The sequence below is a fragment of the Neoarius graeffei genome, chromosome 23 (genome assembly GCF_027579695.1).
Source record: "Neoarius graeffei isolate fNeoGra1 chromosome 23, fNeoGra1.pri, whole genome shotgun sequence".
Lineage (NCBI taxonomy): Eukaryota > Metazoa > Chordata > Actinopteri > Siluriformes > Ariidae > Neoarius > Neoarius graeffei.
Window position 1 is genome coordinate 41,161,956 of NC_083591.1, and position 20,811 is coordinate 41,182,766.

Sequence of the window (20,811 nt, forward strand, 5' to 3'; positions counted from 1 at the left end):
ATCACAAAATGTATACAATAATAAACACAAAATTCATAGATGCCAGGAATCAAAAAACACTTGGCAAATTCTATACACTGATACTTAAACAGCTAATTCATATTTAAATATGATTCTATTAAAACTGAGTGCTTAAATCTATCTGTATTAACTTTAGGGCATTGTGACTGGTTGTTTTCATAAATTGTATGTAGTCATCTTAATTCGTACAAGCAGAGGGTATAATGGGTGATTGTTCTTCACGTTCATCGTCATGTTGTTGGATCTTGCAGGCGTTTTACGTGGTCGTTAGGTTTAATAAGGCATGTTAGAATGTGCACACCCAATCGCAGAACATGCTAACTTTCAGAATGATTAATGGATGTCGGTTGCTGTTTTTAAGCCCCTTAATCTGTATTGATTTGTGTAGCTTATCTGTAATTCAGTAATCTGTTGAGGTTTTGTAGGATTAGTTTCTGTGACGGTCTGTTTATCGGCAGAGGAATGCAGTAAATATTTCCTCATCTATTTTCCTGGATTCCCTGATGGCTTGTTTTAATAATGTTCAAACATCCCCAAAATTTGAGGACAGAAACTGAAAATAGAACTGCAGGAGTTACAGTATTGGGTGAACCCTACACTTCAGAGTCCGTCACTTCCTCTGTCCAACACATTTGATTGCCAAGACATTGAAATGAACCGTACTGAATGAATCTGATACAGTGGTGCTTGAAAGTTTGTGAACCCTTTAGAATTTTCTATATTTCTGCATAAATATGATCTAAAACATCATCAGATTTTCACACAAGTCCTAAAAGTAGATAAAGAGAACCCAGTTAAACAAACGAGACAAAAATATTATCCTTGATCATTTATTTATTGAGGGAAAACGATCCAATATTACATATCTGTGAGTGGCAAAAGTATGTGAACCTTTGCTTTCAGTGTCTGGTGTGACCCCCTTGTGCAGCAATAACTGCAACTAAACGTTTGCGGTAACTGTTGATCAGTCCTGCACACCGGCTTGGAGGAATTTTAGCCCGTTCCTCTGTACGGAACAGCTTCAACTCTGGGATGTTGGTGGGTTTCCTCACATGAACTGCTCGCTTCAGGTCCTTCCACAACATTTCGATTGGATTAAGGTCAGGACTTTGACTTGGCCATTCCAAAACATTAACTTTATTCTTCTTTAACCATTCTTTGGTAGAACGACTTGTGTGCTTAGGGTCGTTGTCTTACTGCATGACCCACCTTCTCTTGAGATTCAGTTCATGGACTGATATTGGAATGTCAGTGAAATATTGGAAGCCTGTGACTTCGAATTAGCTTCATGCAAACTGCATGTCTGTATCTTCACACTTCAGTGATCTTGTGTGTAAAACGGAAGTCTCTTATTATTTTTTTTAAATACTATTTGAGGCAATAATTGTGACTTGATGATGATGATTCTATGATGCTCATTTATTCCATACAAACTGAAACGTGAAAGCAATCCCCATAACCGGTATTGAGAATCTCTTCTGCAGTGTGTTTTGGTGAGGTATCCCCTGATGAATGTAATCCTTCTCTTGCAGGCCAGCTCGAAGGATGCAGGGCAGCTGGCAGCAGCACTCCACCACCGCATCCTGGCCCTGCGGAGCCGCGCTGAGCAAGAAGCAGAGAGCACAGTAGAACCGCCCCACACCGAGATCACGCAATCCAATGAAGATGACAGCGATGATGATGTCGAGCTGGCTAAAAACAACAGCAGCAGCATCACCCCTACAGGAAATACCACCGCCAGCGGTACACTTCTTCTTCTCTCCGTCTCTACTTCCTTTCACACTGACTATCATTCTGTTATCTGTTTTCGTTGAGTGAGATTGTTTGTTTCATATATATATATATATATATATATATATATATATATATATATATATATATATATATATATATATAAATATAAACTCTCTCAGCACAGAAATTACCCGACCGTTTAGTAGGTTTTAGGATTGTGTCGCATCGAGTTATGTACTTTATATGATCACACTATTGAATTCTCAAATCTGATTGGCCAGAAGGTGTTGTTTTCTATAACAGGAACTTTGCAGTGCTACCTGGAATTCACATCACACATTTTATATTAATGTATTTGCTCAATACATTTAAAAAAAAAAGTATAAATATACAGTTGACTATAGAAAATCACGCATATTGATTGAGAAATTCAGACTATTTCTCGATAATCACTCCAAGTGACTCGGCAAAATGGCGGCCAAGCGCTTTGTCACCGTAAGTGAAGAAGAATTACAAATTATGAAAGAAAATGCTGTTCCGAAAAGCACTAAAGATGCTACGAAGTTTGGTCTAAAACTATTTCAAAGGGGGCGGCACGGTGGTGTAGTGGTTAGCGCTGTCGCCTCACAGCAAGAAGGTCCGGGTTCGAGCCCCGTGGCCGGCGAGGGCCTTTCTGTGCGGAGTTTGCATGTTCTCCCCGTGTCCGTGTGGGTTTCCTCCGGGTGCTCCGGTTTCCCCCACAGTCCAAAGACATGCAGGTTAGGTTAACTGGTGACTCTAAATTGACCGTAGGTGTGAGTGTGAATGGTTGTCTGTGTCTATGTGTCAGCCCTGTGATGACCTGGCGACTTGTCCAGGGTGTACCCCGCCTTTCGCCCGTAGTCAGCTGGGATAGGCTCCAGCTTGCCTGCGACCCTGTAGAACAGGATAAAGCAGCTAGAGATAATGAGATGAGACTTCAAAACAAAGTATTTCATGTGATTCGGCGTAGATAAGTGATACGAGTCTGCACCGCGCCGTTATTACGTTTGCATGATGCTTTTGAAGTTTGAAATAAAGGGTTTTTTTAAGATGATTTTTTTTTTTTAATGATCACCTGTGTATTTGTATTAAAACAAGTAAATCAACTTCATTTCGGTTATTATTAACTACTTATTAACTGAGCATGAGATCTATACAGGAAAATATCAGACCGAGGTCTGGACAATATGGACCGAGCCATAGGTTAATAAGGAGTTTATTACATGCCTTTTTATATTTTTAAGTTTAAAATAGAAGCTCATTATAATGAGGTGTGACTCTGCTTTCAGTCACATCATATCTGTAATGTAGTTGAGTCACGCATGCAGAATAAACGGCTAGCGGTTTCAAAACTGAGTTTCTGTTAGCGGTTTCTGAATGCTCTTCGTTGCTCGTTTCTTGAGTAACTTGGTGACTCTTGTTTGTCTTTCAGCCATTTTTGATTGTTTTGATTTCCAATTAATCTTTTTTTTTTGTGTTTTGGTCATTTGTTTTTGTTTGTTTTTTGCAACATTCCAAGCTGGCACCTTGGAAAGAAAGTCCGTAATCGCCCACGGGCATTATGGGAAAATGCAGCCCACAAAGGAACCAGTGGGAACACACGATTTTACCAGAAGTAGCTCGTGCTATATGATCACTGATATTCACTTCACCTCCAGCGAATGATTGTTAAATACCAGTGCTAGTTTTATTAACTAAGGCTAATAAACAGATTTACAAAAGTGTAATAAAAAAAAAGTTTAATTTTTCGTGTGGTGAAGCTTTCTGTAAGGAGTCTCAAGTGTAAAAGCATTGTAACAATCAATAAGTTTTCTGCTGCAGTAGTATATTGCGCTATCCGCTTTCTAGGTAAAATGACAAGCTGGGTTTTGTTTTGTTTTGTTTTTTCAGCCTGTCGGCTTACTTCTCTTAAAATTCAGAAGACTGTTTGTTTGTTTATAGCCGTCATACTGTAAGTGACCAGAGGAACTAACTCCGCTTGAGGAAGTGTCATAACATTTAAAATGTGACAACAGAAATGGTACTGTGTGTACTTCAGCTTGAAAGTTTTTGTGAACCCTTTAGAATTTTCTATATTTCTGCATAAATATGACCTAAAACATCAGATTTTCACACAAGTCCTAAAAGTAGATAAAGAGAACCCAGTTAAACAAATGAGACAAAAATATTACACTTGGTCGTTTATTTATTGAGGAAAATGATCCAATATTACATATCTGTGAGTGGCAAAAGTATGTGAACCTTTGCTTTCAGTATCTGCTGTGACCCCCTTGTGCAGCAATAACTGCAACTAAACGTTTCCAGTAACTATTGATCAGTTCCTGCACACCGGCTTGGAGGAATGTTAGCCCATTCCTCCGTACAGAGCAGCTTCAACTCCGGGATGTTGGTGGGTTTCCTCACATGAACTGCTCACACAACATTTCTATCAGATTAAGATCAGGACTTTGACTTGGTCATTGTAGAACATTTAACTTTTTCTTTAATCATTCTTTGGTAGAACGATGCATGTGCTTCAGGTTATCTTTCTGCATGACCCACTTTCTCATTCAGGTTCAGTTCATGGACAGATGTCCTGACATTTTCCTTTAGAATTCGCTGGTATAATTCAGAACTCATCATTCCATCAATGATGGCAAGCCGTCCTGGCTCAGATGCAACAAAACAGGCCCAAACCATGATACTACCACCACCACCACCATGTTTCACAGATGGGATAAGGTTCTTGTACTGGAGTGCAGTGTTTTCCTTTCTCCAAACATAACACTTCTCATTTAAACCAAAAGTTCTATTTTGGTCTCATCCGTCCACAAAACATTTTTCCAATAGCCTTCTGGCTTGTCCACGTGATCTTTAGCAAACTGCAGATGAGCAGCAATGTTCTTTTTGGAGAGCAGTGGCTTTCTCCTTGCAACCCTGCCATGCACACCATTGTTGTTCAGTGTTCTCCTGATGGTGGACTCATGAACATTTAGCCAATGTGAGCGAGGCCTTCAGTTGCTTAGAAGTTACCCTGGGGTCCTTTGTGACCTCGCTGACTATTACACGCCTGGCTCTTGGAGTGATCTTTGTTGGTCAACCACTCCTGAGGAGGGTAACAATGGTCTTGAATTTCCTCCATTTGTACACAATCTCTGACTGTGGATTGGTGGAGTCCAAACTCTTTAGAGATGGTTTTGTAACCTTTTCCAGCCTGATGAGCATCAACAACGCTTTTTCTGAGGTCTTCAGAAATCTCCTTTGTTCGTGCCATGATACACTTCCACAAACATGTGTTGTGAAGATCAGACTTTGATAGATCCCTGTTCTTTAAATAAAACAGGGTGCCCACTCACACCTGATTGTTATCCCATTGATTGAAAACACCTGACTCTAATTTCATCTTCAAATTAACTGCTAATCCTAGAGGTTCATATACTTTTGCAACTCACAGATATGTAATTTTGGATCATTTTCCTCAATAAATAAATGACCAAGTATAATATTTTTGTCTCATTTGTTTAACTGGGTTCTCTTTATCTACTTTTAGAACTTGTGTGAAAATCTGATGATGTTTTAGGTCATATTTATGCAGAAATATAGAAAATTCTAAAGGGTTCACAAACTTTCAAGCACCAAATGTAATTGTAATCGACGGCAAGTTTCTGTGATATAATAGGAGTAACACATTGGGACATGCTGTTATAGGAAACTAATCAACTTCAGAATGGTCTGACGCAAAGCAGAGTTCTTTGTTTTACTGTAGCAGCATGCCCTATTGTATTGGGATCAGCTTCTGGAAGTCTATCAGCACATACCAGTGTGTGGTGGTTTCCCTTCCCACCCCCCCCATTTCCCCTCCTTTAAGCCAAAGTAGTATTTTTTTCCCCCTCCATTTTTCCTTAGTTAAAACGATCTAACACATTTGCTTTGACAGTCGTATCCCTGCACTGGATGTATGCCAATAATCTGAAATATAATGCATCAGGATCATAAACATGCATGGTATTGTTATTCAGATTATCATCACAGCCCCTGTGTTTTGTTTGGCATGGAGGCTGCCACTTTAAGCTGCAGTTTGTGATGTTATTTGCGTTCTCTGAAATCTCTGAAGCTATCATTTAACTCAGATGCAGTATCGTATAAAGACAGAGTTCTGTAGGAGAATACAGCTTGTATTTAGACTCTTTTTAATCCAATTTTTGTGATGGCAGACTACCATAAGAGCTTGTGATCTGAAAATGCAACACATGACTACTGTGCATGCTTCCCTTTTTATATACAGTGCTCAGCGTAAATGAGTACACCCCCTTTGAAAAGTAACATTTTAAACAATATCTCAATGAACACAAATTCCAAAATGTCAACAAGACAAAGTTTAATATAACATCTGTTTAACTTATAACGTGAAAGTAAGGTTAATAATATAACTTGGATTACACATTTTTCAGTTTTACTCAAATTAGGGTGGCGCAAAAATGAGTACACCCCACAACAAAAACTACTACATCCAGTACTTCTGTATGGCCTCCATGATTTTTAATGACAGCACCAAGTCTTCTAGGCATGGAATGAACAAGTTGGCGACATTTTGCAACATCAATCTTTTTCCATTCTTCAACAGCGACCTCTTTTAGTGACTGGATGCTGGATGGAGAGTGATGCTCAACTTGTCACTTCAGAATTCCCCAAAGAAAATAATTTCTTTACACCACAAAGGTGAAGGCTACAAAAAGATCAGCAAAGCTTTACTCATCAGTCAGAATACTGTAGCAAAAGTGGCACAAAAATTTAAGAAAGATGGAACTGCAACCATCTCACAGAGACATCCAGGTCGTCCACGGAAGTTAACACCTCGACAGGAGCGTCTTCTGATGAGAAGGGTTGAAGAAAATCGGCATGCGAGTTCACTGCAGTTATCTAAAGAAGTAGAAAGCCAAACTGGGGTGACTATTTCCCGTGACACAATATGGCGTACACTGCAGAGGAATGGCATGCATGGATGCCGTCCACGAAAGAAGCCTCTCCTAAAGCCCAGGCACAAAAAAGCCCGCCTAGAGTCTGCCAGGGTCCATGCTGACAAAGATGAAGACTACTGGAACTCTATACTCTGGAGTGATGAGACCAAGATAAATGTTTTTGGAACTGATGGCTTCAAAACTGTATGGCGTCGCAAAGATTAGCTAGATAGATTAGATAAAACTTTATTGATCCCTTTGGGAGGGTTCCCTCAGGGAAATCAAAATTCCAATAGCATCATTACAGATAAACAGAGAAAAGAAATTGAGAAAAACTTCTAGATAAATTAAAATAAAGTATTTACATATACAAATATAAGAGAATAAGATATGGGGAAGGGGGGAGAAGTGGGGTTAGGGTGTGTGGGGAAGCAGGAAAGATATTGCACATTTATATTGCACATTGTCCGGTATTGCTTATTGTTAGGCTAGGCTAGGCTACTGCTCCTTCCCGTCCTCTGTCCTCCTGTTACCCCTCCTCCCCCCCCAGAGAGGAGTTGTACAGTCTGATTGTGTGAGGGACAAAAGGAGTTTGAGTCTGTTCATCCTGCACTTGGGAAGAAGCATTCCGTCACTGAACAGGCTCCTCTGGTTGCTGATGACAGTGTGCAGAGGATGACTGGCATCGTCCATGATGTTCAATAGTTTGTCCATAGACCTCTTCTCTGCCATCGTCACCAGAGAGTCCAGCTTCATGCCGACCACAGAGCTGGCCCGCCTGATCAGTTTGTCCAGCCTGGATGTGTCCTTCTTGGATGTGTTGCCTCCCCAGCACACCACGGTGTAAAACAGGACACTGGCGACCACAGACTGATAGAACATCCACAGGAGTTTCCTGCAGATGTTAAAGGACCGCAGCCTCCTAAGGAAGTATAGCCTGCTCTGTCCCTTCCTGTATAAGTGATTGGTGTTACAAGTCCGGTCCAGCTTGCTGTCCAGCCACAGCCCGAGGTACTTGTAGGAATCCACAGCCTCCACCTTGACTCCCTCGATCATAACTGGTCGTGACCTTGGTCTGGACCTCCCAAAGTCAATGACCAGCTCCTTGGTCTTTGAGGTGTTGAGCTGCAGATGGTTCCTGTTGCACCACACAACAAAGTTCCTCACCAGGCTTCTATACTCCTCCTCTCTGTCGTCACTGATACACCCAACGATGGCTGTGTCATCGGCAAACTTCTGAATGTGACACAGCTCTGAGTTGTAGCAGAAGTCCGCGGTGTACAGGGTGAAGAGAAGAGGGGCCAGCACCGTGCCCTGGGGTGCTCCAGTGCTGCTAATTACAGTGTCAGACGAGATGTACTGCGGCCTGTCAGTGAGGTAGCTGGAGATCCAGGTGACCAGGCAGGGGTCCACTCGCATCCTGTTCAGTTTGTCCTGAAGCAGTAGGGGCTGGATGGTGTTGAAGGCACTCGAGAAGTCCAAGAAGAGGATCCTCACTGTGCCATTTCCCTTATCCAGATGCGAGTGGGCTCGGTGTAGCAGGTAGAGGATGGTGTCTTCCACACCAACACCTGCCCGATACACAAACTGCAGACAGTCCTGGGCATGTTGTACCTGGGGTCTGAGGAGGCTGAGGAAGATCCACTCCAACGTCTTCATCAGATGTGAAGTGAGTGCCACCGGTTGGAAGTCGTTCAGCTCGCTGGGCCGATTCTTTTTGGGAACTGGAACAATACATGATGTCTTCCAGAGGCTTGGCACTCTCCCCAGCTGTAGGCTGAGGTTGAAGATGCGTTGGAGTGGTTCACCCAGTTCAGCAGCGCAGGTCTTCAGTAGTCGTGGACACACCTTGTCCGGGCCTGCTGCTTTCCTGGGGTGAAGCTTCCTCAGTTGACCTCTGACCTGGTCTGCAGTAATCCATAGAGGAGTCTGTGTGGAGGAGGGGGCTGCTGTGATGACTGGGGGGAGGTGTGTTGAGGGAAGAAGGAGAGATGGCTGCAGTGAGGGTGGGGGGGACGTGGGCTGGTTGAACCGATTGAAGGTCATTCAACTCATTCGCCCTCTCCACTGTCCCCTCAACGACTCTGGTCTTTGTATTGTGGCCTGTGATGGTTTTCACACCTTCCCAGACCTCCCTCATGCTGTTCTCCTCCAGCTTCTGCTCCACCTTTCTCCTGTAGCTGTCCTTAGCTTCCCTCATGCAGCGTTTCACCTCCTGCTGCGCTGCTTTCATCGCCTCACTATCCCTGCTCCTGAAGGCTGCCTTCTTCCTGTTGAGGACAGCTTTGACTTCCTGTGTTACCCATGGCTTGTTATTAGGGTAACACCGTACAGTCTTAGCGGGGGAGACCACGTCTGCACAGAAGTTGAGGTAATCTGTCAGACAGTGTGTCAGCCCCTCTATGTCCTCACAGTGTGGGCTAAGCAGCACATCCCAGTCCATGATGTCATAGCATAGGTGAGGAATACAAAGAAAAATACATGGTGCCTACAGTGAAACATGGTGGTGGCAGTGTCCTTATGTGGGGCTGCATGAGTGCTGCTGGTGTCAGGGAGCTGCATTTCATTGATGGCATCATGAATTCACAGATGTATTGCTCTATACTGAAAGAGAAGATGCTACCATCACTCCGTGCCCTTGGTCGTCGTGCACTTTTGCAACATGACTAAACACACATCTAAGGCCACTTAGATGGAACAGGGTGAAAGTGATTTCAGTGGCCAAGTATGTCTCCTGATCTGAACCCAATCGAACACCTATGGGGAATTCTGAAGAGACAAGTTGAGCATCACTCTCCATCCAGCATCCAGTCACTAAAAGAGGTCGTTGTTGAAGAATGGAAAAAGATTGATGTTGCAAAATGTCACCAACTTGTTCATTCCATGCCTAGAAGACTTGGTGCTGTCATTAAAAATCATGGAGGCCATACAAAGTACTAGATGTAGTAGTTTTTGCTGTGGGGTGTACTCATTTTTGCACCACCCTAATTTGAGTAAAACTGAAAAATGTGTAACCTAAGTTATATTATTAACCTTACTTTCACGTTATAAGTTAAACAGATGTTATATTAAACTTTGTCTTGTCAACATTTTGGAAATTGTTTGTGTTCATTGAGATATTGTTTAAAAATATATAAAAAAAATTTTTTTTTTCTTTTTTTTTTTTTTTAAAGGGAATGAAGTGCTTGACAACAATAACACCACCTCTTTTCTTCCCCTCCCCATCTTCAGGCACTTCTGAAACCTCTGCCGAGGCACCACCGGCAGCTGAGAGCACATAACACCCTGGCTAGCTGCCTGACTAAAAACTGCTCAACAGGGTTTTTTTTGTGCAGGCATCAGGGTGGACAGCCTTAACCACCGCAACTCTTTCAGCCCAGCGCTGTGGGTCCTTCAGCTCCAGCCCTGTAGCAGAGCTCCAGCGTCTGTCACTTACAACTCGTAGTTCATTATTATTTTTTTTTTTTCTCCACCCTCCCTTCCTACATTTATTGTGAATCTGGAATTCAATATTTTTGTTTTTATCATTTTGTTAGCTTTTTTGGTTTTGTTTTAGTTTTCCAGGACTGCAAACAAACTAAAAAAGAGGGAAAAAAAATAAGAGAAACAGACTTTTTCCATTTAAGGGTTTGGACTTGGCTGCTCATCATATTGATGAGTGTGAGGGTATTCCTCTCTCTGTGTTAAGATACGGCACATGTAACCGCTGCAATTTCTACTACAGGATTTGTCTCTTACTTTCTTGCTGTCCCTCCACCCCCGTATTATTTTCTCCTAATCTCTCGTGTTCAGCTTCAGACCACCACTGTATGACGTTATCACTCAAAATTATCCAACATCCATTCAGTAACTTTATGTCCTCAACCCAAAACCTCTCTGGACGGACCTCAGTCACTCTCTCCTCTCCTTTTTTTGGGAGGGGTGGGTGGGGGGGGATCCAAATCAAACTCATTTCCAGTGGTTTCCCATAAACCAGTACTCCTACTAGTCTGCTATGATGGTAGTTAGATCTCTTACTGATGTAATGAATAAAGGACTAAACCAACACACGGACTGTGCTATTGTGGATCTGTGCTTCTCCAATGTTCCACCACTGAGAAGAAGATAAGAAAGGTAAAAGGGAATTAACTTTGACCCCTTCACCATTATGGAATCACCAGAATCTGCCCTTTTAACTTTTCTTATGGACAGATATGGTTATTTCTGTTGATTTGAACAAAAAAAATACAGAAATTTTAAACCCACATCTCTGCAGATATCCATGTTTATTTTCCATATTCTGAATGTTTGTAATATGTTACTTTTTTATTGTTTTATTAACATTTTTTATCCATTTCCATGTCATTGGAGACAGTACAGTGGAGATGATTTTTTTTTTTTTGTGTGTGTGTGAAATACTGAGTGCATTTAGAAACGTGAATACAGAACTTCTCATGTAAATTTCTATGAATATATTATCATTTACTAGAACGTGTCTCCAATCTCCTTTACAAAACAAATAGAAAAAAGTCAAAGTTCAAAAAGGAAAAGCTTTGAAATAAATTTTTTGTGTAATGTCAAATGTGGTCCATCATTTACCTTTTTATCGGTCTTGATTTGTCATTGAAAATCCAAGTGCTTTGTAACATTAAAGCAGCAGACTGTGAATTAAAACCTGGTAGTCATCAGTTAACTTTTGTTTACAATATTAACTGGGCTTTTTGTTCAGTGTTAAGAGTTGGTTTTTGTTTAATTGTTCTTTCAAGGAAGGTGCATACTACTCATTTAATCTGTAACGAGAAATAACGGCACATTTATTGGGTCTAATTTTAAATGTGTGCTGATTTTATTATTCCTCAGCATGTCTGGGATTTTTGATGCTTTTTATAACTGTTGTAGTACATTTGTGTGTCCACCAGGGGGTGTCAGATATGCCATTTATTTTTGAACCACTGCTACAATGTGATATCTGGGAAATAATTGCACTGCTCTTGGAAATGGAAATCAATTTTGGGGTCATTAACATTTATGTATTTTATGGTTTATTGTTTAGGTAGAGGAAAACAATTACAATTCAATTGTACAGATACAATTTTTAAGCATGTTCAATTTCCAGGAACTGAAACATATTTTAGACAAAAACATCATTTGCTATTACTATTTCAAGTGAACAGTTTAAAATTTATAGCTTTCCACAGAAGAGATAAGAGCCGTGGTGTTTACAGCTTCCATGCGTTCTGCATCATGGTGACAAAGTAATCATCGCTGTCGATGGAGGCACTGACTCCGCTGTAGTAATTCACAAACTCATCCAGAGTCACCTGCCATGAAGAGGAGCATGTGTTGAGTTACTACTTCAGCTGCACAAAGTCTGCATTGCTAGTTATTCAAGGAACTATATGAAAATATATTGCGCAGTGGGTTTTATATAGCCACTTAATTAGTTGTCCATTTAATAATAAATTGTATCTACAGCTGTAAATACTAGCCACTTGAAAACTATTGCATCTACATATACACTGATCAGCCATAACATTAAAAACACTGATGGGTAAAGTGGATTACATTGTGTTGTTACAATGGCACCTGTCAAGGGGTGGGGTATATTAGGCAGCAAGTGAACAGTCAAGTTCTTGAAGTCGATGTGTTGGAAGCAGGAAAAATGGGCAAGGGTAAGGATCTGAGTGACTTTGACAAAGGCCAAAGTGTGATAGTGGTATGACTGGGGCTGAGCATCTCCAAAATGGGACATCTTGTGGGGTGTTCCCAGTATGCAGTGGTTAGTACCTACCAAAAGTGGTCCAAGGAAGGACAACCAGTGAACCGGAGACAGGGTCACGGGTGTCGAAGGCTCATTGAGTTGCATGGGGCACAAAGGCTAACCCATATGGTCTCATCCCACAGAAGAGCTACTGTAGCACAAACAGCTGAAAAAGTTCACGCCGACCCCTTTCTGTTTTAGCCAACATGAACTTTTTCAGCCGTTTCTGCTACAGGAGCTCTTCTGTGAGATTGGACCGTATGGGCTAGCCTTCATGCCCCATGCGACTCAATGAGCCTTCAACACCCATGACCCTGTCCCTGGTTCACCGGTTGACTTTCCTTGGACCACTTTTGGTAGGTACTAACCGCTGCATACTGGGAACACCCCACAAGATGTCCCATTTTGGAGATGCTCAGCCCCAGTCATATCGCTATCACACTTTGGCCCTTGTCAAAGTCGCTCAGATCCTTACCCTTGCCCATTTTTCCTGCTTCCAACACATCGACTTCAAGAACTTGACTGTTCACTTGCTGCCTAATATATCCCACTCCTTGATAGGTGCCATTGTAATGAGATAATCAATGTTATTCACTTTGCCTGTCAATATTTTTAATTTTATGGCTGACTGATGTATGTGGACTTTGATTTTAAACATTTACTGACTGCAGTTCTTCAGTTAATTGAAAGAGAACCAGTGACAAATCATTTGGGTGATAGAGCAAGAGCTTGACATGGTACTGTGACACGATAGTGGTGTGATGGTGTATGTGCTCCTGGTATAAGTGTGTCAGGCTCAGTGTCTCTGCTAACTTACACAACAGTCCAACTAACAATATGATGAGTTGTGCAAAAGAAAAGATGAGTTACTGTATATACTCTACCTCAAAACCTGCAAGGTGCACTGTGTTTTTTAAAGTGATCAGTTGAAGTGTGCGTCAGGACTGAGGTCCTGTGAGACTCAATAATAAAGTCACAAGAGTGGCATCGCCTGATATGAAGCTCACAGGACAAAGAAAGGTCATATTCATTGACAGAAGCTTACTTGACATGACATTTATGTTCAGTGTTCATTCATTCACCTTCAGTAAAATCGTCACCATTTAACTCTGAGTGATCTTGACCAGTTTAAAGCAGTTCCTGAACATGTATAAAAGATCATGGTAAATGTATTACACAGTGCTGCACAAGTACTCAATACACTCCCATGTAATATATCTGGAGCATGACTTTTCTTTGTTCTGTGAGCTTCATATTTGACCACGGGGTCTGGTGGCATTTTTTGCTGGGTCCCGGTCCCCATGCACATCTCTAATTATTTGTACATAATTTGCATTCGAGAACACCATGAGCAGGCCAAAACGAAAATAATATTCTCTTCCTGAAGCTCTTCCTTCAAAGCTAACTTGAAAACTTTTCTCTTTGCCTCACACTACTCTTCCTAGTATGGCCTTTTTTTTTTTTGTTAACTCCTGTGTAAAGCGTCCTTGGGTTTGTGAAAGGCGCTATATAAATTGAAATTATTATTATTATTAATACTTGCGATAATGTGTGTGATTGGTCAAATTTTCTGTTGGAGTGGGTAAGCTGAGAGCAGGAGGAAGACTACATGTTGTAGTTCATGGAATTCATAACGTGTAGTCAAGAACAAATTCAATAACCCATTAGTCATATACCCAGTGTGGGGAAATAAGGTCAGACCGGCGGACATTGACCAGTAATTTTCGCGTTTGTCCATCTGTATTTCAAAAGCATCAAACTGGATGGCCAATAAAAAATAATTCAAATGTGTCAGTCTTTATTTCAAAAGCATCAAACTGGATGGCCCATGAAAAAATTTTAACGATATGGGTCTAATTTTCTTCCAAACGTTACACTAGGTGAATACATTGTCATAACACAGCCTGTGAAACGGGCCCCTTTGGACCCGACTAAAAATTCATAACTTGGCCACCCAAAGTCCTAGCCCCGCCAACATTTACAGGCACATCCCTCTCCCCGAGCCCTTTCAAATCAGCCCAGGCATGGCTCAGTACGATCACAGCTTGGCCCACTATTCGTCCCAGATCCCCCTGAAAACTTTAACTCGAGCCAGCCTTTAAAAATTCATAACTTGGCCACCCAAGTCCTAGCCCCACCAAACTTTACAGGCACATCCTTCTCCCGGAGACTTTTCCAACAAGCCCAGGCTTGGCCCAATCAAATGTCAGGACCGAGCGTGGATTACGGAAAGCTTTAGCACGAGCTCTTGCTCCAGTGGCTCACACGTGGGGGGGTGGGGTGGGGGTTTAAAAATTCATAACTTGGCCACTGACCGTCCGAGCCCCACCAAAATTTACAGGCACCTCCGTCTCCCTGAGTGGCACACTAAATAAGACAATAATAATACACTCCATCCAATTCACCATTGTTTTTATTGCACAAGGCAGTTGAACTGGTGTTTTAGTGTTGACAGTATCTGATTGATTAAGAGCTCAGTTTACATGAAACTTTGCAGCACAGTGTTATGTTACGTGTCAAACTGCCAATCAGTGGTTATGTGCATTTTTTTTCATTCATAATAAGAATGAATCATAGTCATATGCTTTGGAGGATGTAGAGTTATATTTTAATAGAGTTTTTGTTTTCTTCTATTTTCTAAGTTCTAGTCCAGCAGATTTTAGCCTGAATGCCAAATGATATGACCATGTCTAGTTTTGAGTCATTTTAAAAGTCGTTTTGTGACAAAGTTACTTGGAATCTCAGACTCAAAACTTTAACTCCATGATGTAAGAAGAGTTGTATTGTTAATTACTAAACTTCTTATACACTTATTATAAGCATAGTATAAAAAATTGTCATTGCTGACATAATGTTTCATGAGTGTTATAATACCTATATACAGTATGAGTACCAGTAAGTTGTAACCAACTGGAACACCCTTGGCCCCCATACTTTTTTCTTGACATGGAACTGACCTGTGTATGATACTGTTTTCTTGGGTATAACTTTAAACATGTTTTTCTCGAATCTTCTGACATTTTCTTGTAAATTGTATCCAATTTGCGGTGTAATTTGGCCTTTGAAGATCACAAAAATGTGCCTGGAAATATCAGAGTGCAGCCATCTCCAGGCATCTAAAGCCCTTCAGCTTCCAGGGCCCTAAGGTGGGCCCTGCATCCCTGGCCACATTGTTCCAAGCCTTTGGCCCATCATTTGGACAAGCTGAAATTTGGACGGACAGACATCATTTCAAACGTATCTGTCCTCTAAGAGTCTGCTTAAAATTCCTGATTTCCCACACTATATACCTCATTTCTTCTAGCTTTAGAATGACCATATTTGAGCTACAGTCCTGCAGTTGATATCAAAAAATAACTACAGCAAAACAAGACCTTTCCATCTTTCTCATATGGTGAGTCGAAGCTGTCGAGGAAAGAGCGGAAAACTTGTTCCTCGGTCCACTCGCCGCTCTTGTACTTGGGGTGATGTTTGCTGTTGTAGACTCCTTGTAAGTCATGTATGGTTACCACTCCATCACCGGTACGGTCCAGCTTCTGGAAGGCCTGTTTGATCACCTGCTTTCTGACACTGGACATAGGGGGCTGGGGACACATGATCTGACATGAGCTAACACAATAATTTGTCTGTTGCTCATTTGGATGATTCTAATAACTTATTTTCTGGGACAAAACTAGATCCCTGTTGTTACCTTCGGAGAAAGCGATTGGTGTCTTTACACTTGGTCTCTTACCCTTAGTTTCTCAAGAAATTCATCAAAGTCGATGGTACCGCTTTTATCTTTGTCCACTAAAATGAAGATCTCCTTGGCCTTTTCCTTTCCAAGATGCAAACCATAGGTGTCCAGACCTTTCTGAAACTCATCCAGGTTTAAAGACTTACTGCCATCATCATCCATGATGCGGAAGGTTCTGGATAAACAGTGGTATTATCAATATTGCATTTCATTGCCCATGTATTGTAGGAGTAAACCACAGAGTTACTATACTAGAGTGTCACAATACAGCTGGTATGTATACTACTTTCATATACTATGAAGCATAATAGTATGTTGTCATGTGTGTAATTATGTGCATGAAAAGAAAGATGCAGTCTCTTGCCTTGCCAGGCCTTTAATCCCAGCTACTCCTCTACTCAGGCACTGTTGTCTCAACTCCTCCAGTGTCTCTGCCATCCTCTCTCTTCCAGGCTTCCTTGTTTGGACCCTTGTTCCAAATGATCCAAAAGAGCTAGACACTTGCCAGAGAGTGTGTCACTCAGTAGATTAAAGTAGCTACACTTTGATTCAAATTGTTTCTTTGTGGTTTGGCTATACGCAGCAATCGTACTTGTCTGGTTCTATTGTAATCTGAGTGAGAAGCTCTGAAAGTCCATGGTGCTTGCAGGTTGGCATGGGAACAAAGGAGTCACGTGAGCAAACAAGTAGATACCCTGAGGACTTGGTTGACTTGGAAACGAAAATGCAAATAATGTTACTGGGTAACTATAACACAACGAAACAAAAAAGAAAAAACCTGTCTATCCTTGTTCAAAGTCTATTCAAGGTGTTTATCTGTAGTAGGTAATGCTTTTCAGAACTGTACAACACCATAGAAATGTACAACACCATAGAACTATTCAAAACAGCTCTAGTATGTAGTACATGGATATTCATCAGTCTGGGTAAAAATCAAGTAGCAAACAAGAAAGCTGTTATTTACACAAATTGGTGGTTGGCTGTTGGTTGCCTCTATGACGACAGGTTAATTATTGATTAGGCATGGCTATAAATTAATCTATCGAGGCAACGAGTTTTGAGACCACAGACCACATACAGTATTAAGTATGAAGTTACAACAAAATGCTAAGATGTGGGCTCAAGTTACCCAATTCATGGTTACATTACATTACAGGCATTTTTAGCAGACGCTCTTATCCAAAGCAATGTACAGCATACCCAGAGCAGCCTGAGGAGCAGTTGGGGGTAAGGTGTCTGGCTCAAGGGCACTTCAGCCATTCCTGCTGGTCCAGGGAATCAAACCAGTGACCTTTTGGTCCCAAAGCTGCTTCTCTAACCTTCATGGCTTCCCATTCAAAGTTACAACTTTGGTATCCATGAATTTTGGCTGGAACAGGTAAAGGTCTGTTCACATTGGTGGCATGGGATAATGTCCATGTTGGAAAGCCTGGAACACCAGTTTGTCTTTCTGTGGCAAGTGTAATGTTATTGATCATCTCCATAATCTGTGGCCACAGTGGTTCAATAGATTGTTCTGTCTTTCACCTATTTGAAAACACAATAATTACCACAAGTAAAAATAAATAAAAGTAATAATAATGAATATAACCATATGACCTCCATGGTTCCGAAATTCACAGTTTTCCCAGATGCTCTTGTCATATTCTTGCCTCTCTACTTTTGAAGGAACTCTATTGGGTGCTTCCTATGTCAATCATGAATGAAACGCTTGAGACGGTGCCATTGAGAAATTTTTCATTTTACTTCAGGAAATGTTTATACATTATTTATATGACTATGTTTAAAAATACAACCCCAATTCCAAAAAAGTTGGGACACTGTGTAAAACATAAATAAAAACAGAATGTGAAGATTTGCAAATCATGGAAACCCTATATTTTATTGAAAATAGTACAAAGACAACATAACAGATGGTGAAACTGAGAATTTGTACTGTTTTTGTGAAAAAAAAAATGCTCATATGGCAACAAATGACTGAAAAAGTCGTGTAATGCTGAAAAAAAAAACTAATTTGGTAAGTTGGCAACAGGTCAGTAACATGATTGGGTATAAAAAGAGCATCCTAGAGAGGTAGAGTCTCTCAGAAGTAAAGATGGGGAGGGGTTCAACGCTCTGTGAAAGACTGCGTGAGCAAACAATGCAACAATTTAAGAATAACATTCCGCCGTGTAAAACTGCAAAGAATTTCGGGATCACATCATCTATGGTACATAGATATGATCCAGCTACTGGGGGTGCATAAGCATACTCTTGGCACCGGTCCCAAGCCCAGATAAATTGGAGAGGGTTGCGTCAGGAAGGGCATCCGGCGTAAAACCGTGCCAAATCTAACATGTGGATTGAAAAGAATACCATACCGGATCGGTCAGGGCCCGGGTTAACAATGACCGCCTCAGGTACTGCTGGTCAACAGGGTGCCAGTGGAAAGTATGCGACTGTTGCGTTAAAACAGAGAAAGAGATGGGAGAGGCATGTTAGGAGAGAGCGTGAAAGATGGAAGGGAAGGAGCTTAGAATTGAGGGTAGGAATACTGAATGTGGGAACATTGACTGGCAGAGCGAGAGAGTTAGCAGGTATGATGGAAAGAAGGAAGTTGGACATTTTGTGTGTGCAGGAGACGAGGTGGAAGGGAAGCAAGGCCAAGAACACTGGAGGTGGATGCAAGTTGTTTTATTATGGAGTCGATGGAAAGAGAAATGGTGTTGGTATTGTTTTGAGGGGAGAGTTGGTCAACAGTGTGATTGATGTGAAGAGGGTGTCAGAGTGATAGGCATGAAGTTGGAGATTCAAGGAGTGGTAATCAATGTTGTGTGCGTACTCCCCACAGGTTGGAAGAGAAAGTGTCTTTCTGGGAAAAGATGGAAGAATTGATAGAAAGTATACCGAGGGAGGAGCGTGTGCTGATAGGAGCAGATTTCAATGGACATGTTGGCAAAGGGGGCGGCATGGTGGTGTAGTGGTTAGCGCTGTCGCCTCACAGCAAGAAGGTTCGGGTTCGAGCCCCGTGGCCGGCGAGGGCCTTTCTGTGCGGAGTTTGCATGTTCTCCCCGTGTTAGGACTTGGACTGTTTTGGCCTCTAGAGGCCGCTGTTATTTCCTTTTCGTGTCATATTTATTTTGGCCTCTAGAGGCCGCCACTGTTCCTGTGGGTTTTTTTTTTGTTTATTGCCTGTTAGTCCTAATTATCTTCACCTGTGTCCTTAATTAGTTTGTGTATTTATACCCCTGAGTTCAGTCCTCTTGTCACGGAGTCTTTGTGCTGTTATGTTTATCTCCAGTTTCCTTTGTACTGTGTTTTGTGGATCTTCTGAGCTTTTGCATTTTTGCCTTTTTCTTTTTGAATTATACTCTTTGTTTTTGTTTTTTTTGTTTTGCCCTGGATTGTATATAGTGTACATAGTATAAATAAACCTTTTGTTACTTTTTCTACTTCCGCCTCACGCCTCTGCATTTGAGTCATTCCCCTGGTGGCCTAGTGGGGGTTTGCTGGATCATCACACCAACGAACCAGGTTCGAATCCCAGCAAAACCCTAACAGAAAGACTCCGTCATGACCAACTCAGCAGAGGCTGCTTCAACTGTCTACCCGGCCAACCTTCAGGGAATTATGGCAGCTTTGACACGCTTCGGAGCGACCATGGACGCTCATGGACGTACGCTCACCAGCCAACGTGAGGCCCTTGCTCGCCACGAGGAACTGCTTCAGCAAATTGGGAAAACCCTGGCACAGCTGACATCTCTGCCTGCATCTCCTGCTCCTGATCCAGTTCCTGCTCCTGATCCAGCTCCCACTCCTGCTCCAGTGCCTCCTGCCATGCTGCCTTCTTCACCTCGCGAACCCAGCCTTCCTGCACCACAGAGGTATGACGGCAAGCACAGTGAGTGCCGAGAGTTCCTTACCCAGTGTCAACTCACCTTTGAGCTTCAGCCTACCACCTACACTACGGATCGCCGCAAGATTGCCTTTGTGATCACCTTATTAGCTGGTAAGGCGCGAGCCTGGGCTACTGCTATCTGGCAAAGACAGGGACCTGAGTGCTTTGATTTCCAGCTGTTTTCTGAAGAGATGCTTCGGGTCTTCGATCAGGCAGACATCAGTACCGACGCAGCCTGAAAGCTCATGTCCATCCGGCAAGGAGGAAGCGTCGCAGATTACGCCATCTCGTTCCGAACACTCGCAGCAGTAAGTGGATGGAACGAGACTGCCCTGGTGTCAGCCTTCCACCATGGTCTGTCTGACCCCATCAAGGACGGTCTGGCCTCTATTGGATGCCCAAGTGACCTCGAAACCCTCATCTCACATGCTATTCGTCTGGACAACAGGATGAGAGAACACCACCAAGCCTTGAGCCCCTCCCAGCCTCCCTACCTCTACCTGGAGACCGTCTACCTCCTTCAGTGACTGTCCAGAACCCATGCAAGTGGGTCGTACTCGCCTCTCCGCATCTGAGAGGGAGCGCAGAAGGAGGGACAAGTGCTGCATCTACTGTGGCAAGCCTGGTCACTTCCAAGCATCATGTCCCGAACTCTTGGGAAAAGGACCGCCCCGTCCAGCCGAGGGAGGGTTGTGACGGGGCCTACCCTCTCTCCCGGACTCCCTGGCCAAGGAATCTACATCCC

General features: G+C 42.2%; 2 protein-coding genes across 6 annotated transcripts in view; one reads left to right on the forward strand and one right to left on the reverse strand.

Moving 5' to 3' along the window:
• The window catches only part of ranbp3b (RAN binding protein 3b), a 71,477-nt gene extending 60,203 nt beyond the window's left edge, over positions 1 to 11,274 (forward strand). For all 5 annotated transcript variants that reach the window (XM_060906181.1, XM_060906180.1, XM_060906182.1 and 2 more), the window contains exons 16-17: positions 1,554 to 1,764; positions 9,945 to 11,274. In XM_060906181.1, the coding sequence (XP_060762164.1) occupies positions 1,554 to 1,764; positions 9,945 to 9,994 (261 nt within the window). In that variant the 3' untranslated portion in view covers positions 9,995 to 11,274. The remainder of the gene's footprint in view (positions 1 to 1,553; positions 1,765 to 9,944) is intronic.
• Positions 11,275 to 11,745: 471 nt separating this feature from the next.
• capsla (calcyphosine-like a) lies at positions 11,746 to 16,790 on the reverse strand. Its single transcript, XM_060905338.1, has 4 exons — positions 16,554 to 16,790; positions 16,187 to 16,364; positions 15,828 to 16,037; positions 11,746 to 12,013 (listed from the first exon to the last, which is right to left on the reverse strand). Exons 1-4 carry the CDS (start codon positions 16,625 to 16,627, stop codon positions 11,912 to 11,914), a joined length of 564 nt encoding a protein of 187 aa, XP_060761321.1. The 5' UTR covers positions 16,628 to 16,790; the 3' UTR covers positions 11,746 to 11,911.
• Between the last annotated feature and the right edge of the window lie 4,021 nt (positions 16,791 to 20,811).